We start from the raw sequence: 13,661 nt of genomic DNA on the forward strand, positions 1-13,661 counted from the left end.
CGTAGTGAGTGTGAGAGTGAATGAGAGTGTGTGTGCCCTGTGATGGGTTGGCACTCCGTCCAGGGTCTATCCTGCCTCGATGCCCGATGACACCTGAGATAGGCACAGGCTCCCCGTGACCCGAGAAGTTCGGATAAGCGGTAGAAAATGAATGAAATGTAAAGAGTGCTTCGGTGAGCGTCCAGTCCTCCTGACTCCTTGAACATCTCTAGTTTTGTGGAAAAACCCCTCCGAAATCCGCGCATCCGCCGAGCCGACAGTATCCGATCGTTACTCCTAACACGCTCATCATCAATGAAACCAAAGAGTCCGATCCGAACAAAAAAAAAAACCACTTTATTCTATAAAAGGCGTAGATAATCACGACTGTACAGGGGAAACTGACTTTTAACACCATTTCTCACAGTATCAAAAAGTTTTTGTTCACCTCATTGATCTTTACACATTTGTTCTGTACAAATACAAAAGAAATAACATTAATTACTTGTATTATTATAATGATAACTGCATTGCACTGAGTAATATAGTACTGGCCCATAAGTTACTGCATTCAATATAAAATACCTAGGATTCTGACCTTTAAAACAAAAGACAGAAAGAAAAAAATAAAATAAAATAAAATAAAAAATTGGATTTATGATAAACACACTTGCTCACGCGAAACAAAAACCCAGAATACGTGTACGTGTTTTTCTTTTTTTTTTTCTTTCTTTTTTTAAATTGTTGCTAAACTCAAAGTGAAAACGAGTAAACATGCTCGAACGATTCAGTCACCGGACGTAAAAACATCAAGCGACGACGTAAAATCGTCAATTTTAAAAATAAAATTCGTCCACGATGTTCCGACTCGAGGTCCGTCGTGGCATTTCGGGTCGTACAGAACCTCGACGACACGCGATTCGTTTGTTCGATGGATTTATTTTTATCCCTCGGCGTCATTTTAGTTCTGCGACCCGTTTCTCTAAAGATAGAAAGAGCGCGTTACTAAAGTCAGGTAGTAGCTGTTTTTTTTTTTTGTTTTTGTGTATGTGTTTTTTTTTTAACGTGCAAAGAATGGCTTTAATTGCACTAGAAATGCCACGTCATATAGCTGTATAATAAGATGGATTATCAGTGCTTACAGGCCACGTTTGTCAGGGCACCGACGGGACACGCTGACATGCTCAGCAACTTCACAAAGAAATTCTCTCCATGCAACACAAAAGATTTACAACACATCAGATTAAAAGGGATTTAAAAAAAAGAAAAAACGAAAAAAAAAACACATTGTTGAGCCAAGGAAGAAAGAAAAAAAAAATTCACATTGTCTAGTCAGTGTTAAAAATAGAAATCCACCCGTTACGTTTATTCAGAACTTTGATTATATACAGTATGTACATGTATTTGTTAATTATTTATAATTGTCTGTATGCCTATGAACAGTTTATTAAAACAAAATAAAATAAAAAAAGAAAAAGAAAGAAAGAAAGATCGCATTCGAATGCATATAGTTTTCTAAAAAGATGTGCTTAAGTTTAGAGTCGAAGCAAAAGAACAGAACGATAGATCTGACTTCTGGAGATTCTGGAGATTGCACCAGAGCGACGATTTTATTTTATTTTATTTTTGTGATTTTTTTTTTTAATTCGTCGTTTCCTTTTGCCGCAAACATGCGCTCAACTCAAAGGCTGGAATTGAATAAGCCGCGGTTCGGTTCAAGCTTCTGAAACGACAAAAAAGGGCAAAAACGCACCTCTTTATAATCCGCTAGCTGTTGAAATCATGACCATAACTATTAACGAGTGCTAGCATGAAACGGATTGAGACGAGGGTCCAAAAAAAAGAAGAAGAAGAAAAAAAAAAAGAGATGCTTTCCTCTCTGAACGGAACGGGACTGTGCTCTTTGTTATCGATTGGTTTTTATTCCCCCACAATTTCAATATCGTAAGAAGGTCAAGGGGAAGGTCCAGAGATCCGAGACTGACTTCTGCATAATAGAGTGAAAACAGAGCCGGAGCTAAAACTGTTCCTTCAACACGTGGTTATTGTTGATCTACAAATAAAGATGTTTTTTTTTTTTTTTTTTTTTTTAAATGGTGCCTTTCTTTACTAGGGGTCTTTACTAGGGGTCCCAGCCCAGAACCCTGAGAAACTCAGAAGAACGAGATGCGCAAATACACATTTGAGTTGCACATTTACTTACAATTAAGGCTCTGAAGGGCGTCAACAACATGTGCCTAGAACACACACCTCCGATATTAAACCTCTGATTATATTAGAAACACACACACACGCGCGCGCGCGCACACACACACACGCGCGCGCGCGCACACACACACGCACACCAAGAGCCCCCATTTCCTATCCTAGTCCCATTCTGATGAACTTTATTCTTTTGTTTCTCATGTGTTTTGTTTTCACAGCCTCATGACACAATCATCATCTGAAAAAACTTTAATTAATTAAAATGCCAATTTTGGCAGAACACAAATAAAAAGGATTTAAAAAATATATATAGATATATATATATATGTATGTATATTATAAATACTGTTACCAAGCCAAATATATTTTGTATTTGTCTTTTTTTGTGTTTTATTTGGGTTTTTTTTCTTTTCTATTTTGTGAAATTCAGAAACTTTGTAGTTTGCTGAAAACCTCAGCGTGAGGCCTTGATCTGTTTTCTCTCTCTCTCTCTCTCTCTCTCTCTCTCTCTCTCCCCAAAAAAAAAAAGAAAGAAAATTTGCCAATTCACAAAAATGGAATTCTAGAAACTTCACAGTCTTTGCTCTCTCCCTCTCAGGTGGTGGTGTAGGATGGAAAGCTGATAAAAAGTCAGAACGGCGAAACGTTTGTTCATAAAATAGCGAGTAGAAATTCATTTTAAAAAGGAAACAAAAAAAAAAACACATGTTGACGTTCAGCTACACAACCATCTCAACACAAAAAAAGTTAGTACATGCAAACAAAACAAAAAAAGTGTCTAAAAAGACTAAAATGTTTCGGTAAAACATACAACTCAAATGATGAGAAGAGATTTTGTAAACCTGTGGTTAAAAACCTATCGCTTCTCTTTTCGCGCCCTCCGTCATCTGGTCCTTCTCTTCTCTTCTCTCGGACGGTTTCAGACAAACTCTCAGCCCTTCAGTCTGTTTTAATCGCTGCATCTCACGGGTTCTGCAGCTTCCCTGCTGAAGCGAGCGTTGGGATAAATGGCGTAGCCCGGTATAAATGAGGACTGGACGGATGAGCGGCTTTTGTTTGTTTTTGTTTGTCTGATTTGAAGCGTGTTAGGTGACTTTGTAGGTACAAGAACCCCAAAGACATGCGGCGTTATCTTCATCGTATGCGGCTCTGAGGAAGGTAAGGGACAGTTCACAGTTCTCTCAGCCCTTTCTGCTGGGGGGGAGAAGGAGAGGGAGAGGGGAGAGGGGGGGCAGAGTCTTCTGAGGAAAGGAGAGGAAACGGGGCTAAAACCGACCCAGGCTCACATCATGACATGGCGGCGCCGATGAAGGGCTAGATGGTCGGAGCGGGAGAAGCTTCGGTCGCAGTCAGTGCAACGGAACGGCTTGATGCCCGTGTGCTTGCGGAAGTGACGCGTCAGCTCGTCGGAGCGGGCGAAACGCCATGTGCAGCCTTCCCACGTACACTGATACGGTTTCTCTCCTAAAAATAAATAAATAAATAAATAAAACAAACAAACGGAAAAGGAAAGCGTTAAGTCAGTCCTCCAATCTCAGTGTACAGAGCCGTCAGATCTTCACTACTTAACTTCACACACAGTCTTAAAGCAACTCAAGAGGTTTTATGGTTTAATTACCCCAGAGGTTTTATGGTTTAATTACCCCAGACACCTTTCTTTTAATTATTAGCAAATATAAACAAACAAACAAACAAACAAACAAACAAACAAATCTATATACACAAACCTGTGTGTATCCTGCGGTGAGCTTTCAGATGAGAGCTTTTGGTGTACACTTTGTTGCAGCCGTCGTAGTCGCACATGTGCACTCGTCGTCTTTTCATGTCAGGTGAGTCGGGATCTGCTTGGATGTCCACGTCTGTGCTTAAGCTAAACAAAACCAGAAGGGGGGGAAAAATGTTGATTTGTGCTTGAGTCAGAAAAAAAACAGCGATTAACAAAGACTAAATTACTAAAGGCTAAAACGCTGCTATGCTAACCCGGCTGGTTGCTAGGGTGTTGCTAGGTGGCTGTCATGAGGTCCCAAGTACTCGTTAACGTGTTTCTAAGAGGTTTTGTTAAGGTCCGGGGTGGTTGCTAGGTTGTAGCTGGTCGGTTGCTAAGGAAATTAAGCTAGTTGCTAGGATGCTCGTTGTCAGAGTGGTTGCTATGGAATTAGCAGGTGGAGCAACACAAAGGTTTATATTCCTCCGAACGAAGCAAGGATCAAATCGTGTAAAAGCAGGATGGACAAATCCTGTAGACGACCTGCGAAAGAACCGAGTTTGGCGGCTTTAACTCTCACAAACCAACAGAGGATTAGCACCAGAATGCAAACCGCCGGCCGTTAAGATGCTAAGATCCGTCTTAGTGATGTTCTGGATAGACAAAAGCCAGACGAATAGATATAATGAGACAAAAATTTCCACCACTTCAGGGGTAAGAAGAGCAGTGAGGGGTAATAATGTGATCGGCTGTTGTAGTCAGGAACGGCTCGGTGGCGATAACGGAATTACTTTTTATTCCATTTATTTATTTTTTTAAATTATTGCCTTTGTGCTTTTTGCGTAAATCGAAAGCATGCATCACAAACGTAGATCAGACGCTCGTGAACGTGTCCGTTTGACCTTTTTGTGAAATAGCGCTAGAGCCCCAGCAGAGGGCACTAAAGGGTGTGAAGGTCTTAATCCCATACAGCTGGAGTGGTTCCAGTCCAATACTGATCTCTCCTTCTAACTCTTCCCCTCCCCCTTGTTTTTGCTCCTCTACTTTCCTCTCTCTCTCTCTCTCTCTCTCTCTCTCTCTCTCCCTCGCTCCCTCTCTCATCTCGTCCTAGAAGGTCCACTCCCTCTGCGTGCAAACTAGTTCGCTTCTTGTTTTGTCTTTTCTCCCAGAAAATATCCAGTCGTCTTATTATTCTCTCTCCCTCTCCGTCTCTCCCTCTCCGTCTCTCCCTCTCCGTCTCTCCCTCTCCGTCTCTCCCTCTCCGTCTCTCCATTACTCTATTAATCTCTCTTTGAAAAGCATTCATAAGGAGGTGTGACGACAAACTGAGTTACGTAACCTTGTTTATACCCAGTTTGAAGAGATCCCTGCCCAGCAACACACACAAACATGTACACACTATATATATATATATATACACACACACACACACACACACACACACACACACCCACCTCACTCACACACACACCTCTCTCTCTCTCACACACACACCTCTCTCTCACACACACACCTCTCTCTCACACACACACACACACACACACACACCTCTTTCTCTCTCTCACACACACACACCTCTTTCTCTCTCTCACACACACACACCTCTTTCTCTCTCACACACACACACCTCTTTCTCTCTCACACACACACACACACACACACACCTCTCTCACACACACACACACACCTCTCTCACACACACACACACACACCTCTCTCACACACACACACACACACACCTCTCTCACACACACACACACACACCTCTCTCACACACACACACACACACCTCTCACACACACACACACTCTCACACACTCTCTCTCTCCCTCACACACACTCACCTCTCACACACACACACTCACCTCTCTCACACACACACACTCACCTCTCTCACACACACACACTCACCTCTCACACACACACACACTCACCTCTCTCACACACACACCACACCTCCTCTCACACACACACACACCTCTCTCCACCACACACCACACTCTCACACACACACACACACCTATCTCACACACATCTCTCACACACACACACACACACACACACACACACTCACACACACACACACCCCATCTCTCACACACACACACACCATCTCACACACACACACACCATCTCACACACACACACACGCCTCACACACACACACACCGCTCGCACACACACACACACCGCTCGCACACACACACACACACCGCGCGCACACACACACACACCACTCGCACACACACACACACCGCCCGCCCACACACACACACACACCGCGCGCACACACACACACACCGCGCGCACACACACACACACCGCGCGCACACACACACACACCGCGCGCACACACACACACCGCGCGCACACACACACACCGCGCGCACACACACACACCGCTCGCACACACACACAACCGCGCGCACACACACACACCGCGCGCACACACACACACCTCTCTCACACACACAACCTCTCTCACACCACACCTCTCTCACACACACACCCTCTCACCACAAGCCCCTCTCTCACACAACTCACACCTACTCTCACACACACTCACAACCTCTTCTCACAACACACTCACACCTCTCTCACACACACTCACACCTCTCTCACACACTCACCTCAACACCTCTCTCACACACCACTCACACACCTCGCCTCACACACACTTCACACCTCTCTCTCACCACACTCACACCTCTCTCTCACCACTCACCCTCCTCACACACTCACAACTCTCTCTCCCTCTCTCACACACACTCACACAACCTCTCTCTCACCACCACTCACACCTCTCTCTCACCACACCTCGACCACCTCTCCTCATCACACGACTCACACCTCTCTCACACACACTACACAAGCACACCTCTCCATCTCACACACCACACCACACACACACACACACCCCCCCACCAACACACACACACACACACACACACACACACACACACACACACACACACACACACACACACACACACACACACACACACACCTGTTGTCCATGCTCTGTGTTCTGAAGGAAGCTGATCCGGACTCTGTACCACTCTCTGCATCGCTGTCACTCTGGTACTCCACCGGGGACGTCGAGCCAGGCTTAATCCGCACTAATTACACACACACAAGACGAGAGAAGGCCAAAGAATTTTAGCCATTTGACACAAAGACAGTTCTGAGAGCAGAAATCGGATCTAGAGCCTCACTTGACCGGCATCGAACCAAAGCTTGCTCATTAACACCATGACCATTAAAGGAATACGTGGGAGTTTGTCGACCTAATCTCTATTATCCACATCTGTAAGATCCTAACGTTCCTGCACTCATCCCTGGGCCGAGCACTCATCCCTGTACTCTCTGTGTGTGAGAGAGAGAGAGAGAGAGAGAGAGAGAGAGAGAGAGAGAGATGGATCTCATATAGAATAAGTGAGAAGTTCTCGTTATAGTTGCTTATGCACGCTGCTTATGCACGCTGCTTATGCACGCTGCTTATGCACGCTGCTTATGCACGCTGCTTATGCACGCTGCTTATGCACGCTGCTTATGCACGCTGCTTATGCACACTGCTTATGCACACTGCTTATGCACACTGCTTATGCACACTGCTTATGCACACTGCTTATGCACACTGCTTATGCACACTGCTTATGCACACTGCTCTTTGGGCGTGTCCAGAAAAGAAGGAAAGATTATGAGATCGTAAATTAACCCCAAGCTCCTTATTAAAAATAGGTGTGGCTGAGTAGGACATGGGCAGAGCCTTCTGTATCTCTGTTTGGGGCAAAACTGAACCCCCTGGGGGAAGAACAGAGCAGAGAATCTTCACGCAGTTCGGTTGTTTTGGAGTCGGAATCAAAGAGGGAAGTGTTTGGAATGAAAATCCCTGGCAAGCCTCCATCTTCTCTCAAAGCATCCCAATATTATTTTACTCAATGACTGTTGTGTGTGTGTGTGTGTGTGTGTGTGTGTGTGTGTGTGTGTGTGTGTGTGTGTGTGTCTTCCATCTCAATGTTTTTCCTTGGAATGAAATTACTAAGTGAAACTAAATCCTGTTTATAAAACACAGTAAAACAGGAACCACACCCAGAAATATCATAATTCACTCCACCAGTGTGTAAATTTAACCCTCCCTTTTTAGCCCCTCCCTTTTCTCACATTGATGCCCCGGATGAGAAGCAGACCATTTTTCGAAATCACCATCTTTGTGCAGAATCCATCAAAATCCCCTTAATTTCTGCCTCTCCCTAACAACCCCCCACCCCCCGCTGTGTTTCACTTCCATTTCCCATCTTTGTCTTAGTTTTCATTATTAGACCAGCGAGAAGGAAAAAATATTTAATCTGGAAAATCACGTCCACCCCATCGGACGGTCAGTTAAACGTAAACACACACACAGAGACACACACACACACACAGACACACAGAGACACACACACACACACAGAGACACACGCAGAGACACACACACACGCAGAGACACACACACACGCAGAGACACACACACGGACACAGAGACACACACACGGACACAGAGACACACACACGGACACAGAGACACACACACGGACACAGAGACACACACACGGACACAGAGACACACACACGGACACAGAGACACACACACGGACACAGAGACACACACACACACAAGACAGAGACACACACACACACACGACAGAGACACACACACACACACGACAGAGACACACACACACACACACACGACAGAGACACACACACACACACACAAGACAGAGACACACACACACACAAGACAGAGACACACACACACACAAGACAGAGACACACACACACACAAGACAGAGACACACACACACACAAGACAGAGACACACACACACACAAGACAGAGACACACACACACACACACACACACACACACACACACACAAGAAAGAGACACACACACACACACACAAGACAGAGACACACACAGACAGAGACACACACAGACAGAGACACACACAGACAGAGACACACACAGACAGAGACACACACAGACAGAGACACACACAGACAGAGACACACACAGACAGAAACACACACAGACAGAAACACACACAGACAGAGACACACACACACACACACACGACAGAGACACACACACACGACAGAGACACACACACACACACGACAGAGACACACACACACACACGACAGAGACACACACACACACACGCCACAGACACACACACACACACAAGACAGAGACACACACACACACACAAGACAGAGACACACACACACACACAAGACAGAGACACACACACACACACAAGACAGAGACACACACACACACACAAGACAGAGACACACACACACACACGACAGAGACACACACACACACACACGACAGAGACACACACACACACACACGACAGAGACACACACACACACACACGACAGAGACACACACACACACACACGACAGAGACACACACACACACACACACGACAGAGACACACACACACACACACACGACAGAGACACACACACACACACACAAGACAGAGACACACACACACACACACACACACACACACAGACAGACACACAGACACACAGACACACAGACACAGACACACAGACACAGACACAGACACACCCGCGCACACACAGAGATACGCGCGCGTGCACACACACACAGAGATACGCGCGCGTGCGAGCACACACACACACAGAGATACGCGCGCGTGCGCGCACACACACAGAGATACGCGCGCGCGTGCGCACACACACACAGAGATACGCGCGCGTGCGCACACACACACAGAGATACGCGCGCGTGCGCACACACACACAGAGATACGCGCGCGTGCACACACACACACAGAGATACGCGCGCGTGCACACACACACAGAGATGCGCGCGCGCACACACACACACAGAGATACGCGCGCGCACACACAGAGATACGCGCGCGTGCACACAGAGAGATACGCGCGCGTGCACACACAGAGATGCGCGCGCGTGCACACACACACACAGATACGCGCGCGTGCACACACACACACAGAGATACGCGCGCGTGCACACACACACAGAGATACGCGCGCGTGCACACACACACAGAGATACGCGCGCGTGCACACACACACAGAGATACGCGCGCGTGCACACACACACAGAGATACGCGCGCGTGCACACACACACACAGATGCGCGCGCGTGCACACACACACAGATACGCGCGCGTGCACACACACACAGAGATACGCGCGCGTGCACACACACACAGAGATACGCAGAGATACACACGCGCGCACACACACACACACAGATACAGAGGTACACACACACACACACAGGTACACACACACACAGATACAGAGGTACACACACACACACACACACACAGATACAGAGGTACACACACACACACACACACACAGATACAGAGGTACACACACACACACACACACACAGATACAGAGGTACACACACACACACACACACAGATACAGAGTTAGGTACACACACACACACAGATACAGAGGTACACACACACACACAGATACAGAGGTACACACACACACACAGATACAGAGGTACACACACACACACAGATACAGAGGTACACACACACACACAGATACAGAGGTACACACACACACACAGATACAGAGGTACACACACACACACAGATACAGAGGTACACACACACACACAGATACAGAGGTACACACACACACACAGATACAGAGGTACACACACACACCCAGATACAGAGGTACACACACACACACAGATACAGAGGTACACACACACACACACATAAAGAGTTAAACACACACACACAGATACAGAGGTACACACACACACACAGATACAGAGGTACACACACACACACAGATACAGAGGTACACACACACACACAGATACAGAGGTACACACACACACACAGATACAGAGGTACACACACACACACAGATACAGAGGTACACACACACACACAGATACAGAGGTACACACACACACACAGATACAGAGGTACACACACACACACACAGATACAGAGGTACACACACACACACACAGATACAGAGGTACACACACACACACACAGATACAGAGGTACACACACACACACACAGATACAGAGGTACACACACACACACACAGATACAGAGGTACACACACACACACACAGATACAGAGGTACACACACACACACAGATACAGAGGTACACACACACACACAGATACAGAGGTACACACACACACACACAGATACAGAGGTACACACACACACACACAGATACAGAGGTACACACACACACACACAGATACAGAGGTACACACACACACACAGATACAGAGGTACACACACACACACAGATACAGAGGTACACACACACACACAGATACAGAGGTACACACACACACACAGATACAGAGGTACACACACACACACAGATACAGAGGTACACACACACACACAGATACAGAGGTACACACACACACACACAGATACAGAGGTACACACACACACACAGATACAGAGGTACACACACACACACAGATACACAATAACACACACACACTCAGATACAGAGGTACACACACACACAGATACAGAGGTACACACACACACACAGATACAGAGGTACACACACACACACAGATACAGAGGTACACACACACACACAGATACAGAGGTACACACACACACACAGATACAGAGGTACACACACACACACAGATACAGAGGTACACACACACACACAGATACAGAGGTACACACACACACACAGATACAGAGGTACACACACACACAGATACAGAGGTACACACACACACACACAGATACAGAGGTACACACACACACACACAGATACAGAGGTACACACACACACACACAGATACAGAGGTACACACACACACACACAGATACAGAGGTACACACACACACACACAGATACAGAGGTACACACACACACACAGATACACACACACAAATCAGGCAGAATGTTATAAACACGGACTGGTGGAGCGTCTGTCATGAGATGGGATTTCTGAGGCAGCACGTGAACGGACAAAAAAATGTTCTGGAAATTTTTGTTATACAGACAGACGATTAAAACATTTCTTTTTAATCTTATGAAACGATTCGGTGGGCGGAGCTTCAAGCATCACTCCGTCATTCAAAGTCTGTGTGGAATCGTTAGCTCTGAGCGAGTCGCGCGTGTTATCGACTATCTCTGTGTGACGTGTATAGTGTGTTGATGAGTAACGTGAAAAAGGATGGGTTTGAGTTCTACGCTCTGTCTGAGTGCAGTAGATCATTTAACACGACCAAATAACGGTGTCTAAGAAATACAATAAAGACGCCTGGATTTTAGCCTGACGATCGGGTTACGGCTGCCGAATCGCTCTCGATACTAAAAAGCCACTTGATTCCAAACTTGTTTATTAGCTGTATTTAATTACTTTTACTGCCACCTTGCAACTGTAAAAAAAAAAAAAAGTAATAAAATAAAATTAATGAACAGGCGCATGGCACAGCGGATGCTGGTGCAGAGGGTCGAGCTGCTGCTTCTTCTCTTCACAGCTTCACAGATCTGGAGGGTTAGATGGTGCGTTTTCTTTAAGATCTACGGTTTCCTACCAGGAATATGGTGAAAGGTAGATTAATAGTTCCTAAAATGAGTAAATGGTCTTTTCTGCATGTATTCTCACCTCAGCTGTTCAGAGGATAGACTAAAGATGGATGGACAAGCGGGTGAGTGGATCGGTTGATGGATGTGTAGATGGATGAATGGATGGTTGGATGGAGGGATAGGCAAGTGACTGGATGGGTGGATGCACGGACGGGTTGGATATAATAGACGGGTGGATCGACTGACAGATGGATAAAAAGATGGGTAGGAAGGTTTGGTATGATGGATGGATGGATGGATGGACATAAGATTTGTGAGCAGGATAGATATGATGGATGGATAAAAAGATGGGTAGGAAGGTTAGGAAGGATGGATGGGTAGGAAGGTTAGGTAGGATGGATGGATGGATGGGTAGGAAGGTTAGGTAGGATGGATGGATGGATAGATGGATAAAAAGCTGGGTGGGCAGGTTAGATATAAAGAATGTATGGATAGGATGGATGGATGGACATAAAAATATGGGTGGGTGGGTTAGATATGATGGATGGATAAAAAGATGGGTGCGTGGGTTAGATATAATGAATGGATGGATGGATGGATGGACGGACATAAAAAGATGGGTTAGTGGGTGGGTGGGTTAGATATGATGGATGGATGGATGGATGGATGGATATAAAAAGATGGGTGGGTGGGTTAGATATGATGAATGGATGGATGGATGGATATAAAAAGATGGGTGCGTTGGTTAGATATAATGAATGGATGGATGGATGGATGGATGGATGGATGGATGGATGGATGGACGGACATAAAAAGATGGGTTAGTGGGTGGGTGGGTTAGATATGATGGATGGATGGATGGATGGATGGATGGATGGATGGATGGATGGACGGATATAAAAAGATGGGTGGGTGGGTTAGATATGATGAATGGATGGATGGATGGATATAAAAAGATGGGTGGGTGGGTTAGATATGATGAATGGATGGATGGATGGATATAAAAAGATGGGTGGGTGGGTTAGATATGATGAATGGATGGATGGATATAAAAAGATGGGTGGGTTAGATATGATGAATGGATAAAAAGATGGGTGCGTTGGTTAGATATAATGAATGGATGGATGGATGGATGGATGGA

At 45.8% G+C, this 13,661-nt stretch overlaps 1 protein-coding gene across 2 annotated transcripts in view; it reads right to left on the reverse strand.

Annotated features, from left to right (window-relative positions):
- Nucleotides 1–2,735: 2,735 nt before the first annotated feature.
- Nucleotides 2,736–13,661, reverse strand: part of klf8 (Kruppel-like factor 8) — a 33,235-nt gene continuing 22,309 nt past the window's right edge. For both annotated transcript variants that reach the window (XM_047805535.1, XM_047805536.1), the window contains exons 4-6: nt 6,897–7,008; nt 3,912–4,054; nt 2,736–3,648 (exon numbers count right to left, since the gene is read on the reverse strand). In XM_047805535.1, coding sequence (XP_047661491.1) covers nt 3,467–3,648; nt 3,912–4,054; nt 6,897–7,008 — 437 coding nt within the window. In that variant the 3' untranslated portion in view covers nt 2,736–3,466. The remainder of the gene's footprint in view (nt 3,649–3,911; nt 4,055–6,896; nt 7,009–13,661) is intronic.

Source organism: Tachysurus fulvidraco, chromosome 21, assembly GCF_022655615.1.
Source record: "Tachysurus fulvidraco isolate hzauxx_2018 chromosome 21, HZAU_PFXX_2.0, whole genome shotgun sequence".
NCBI lineage: Eukaryota > Metazoa > Chordata > Actinopteri > Siluriformes > Bagridae > Tachysurus > Tachysurus fulvidraco.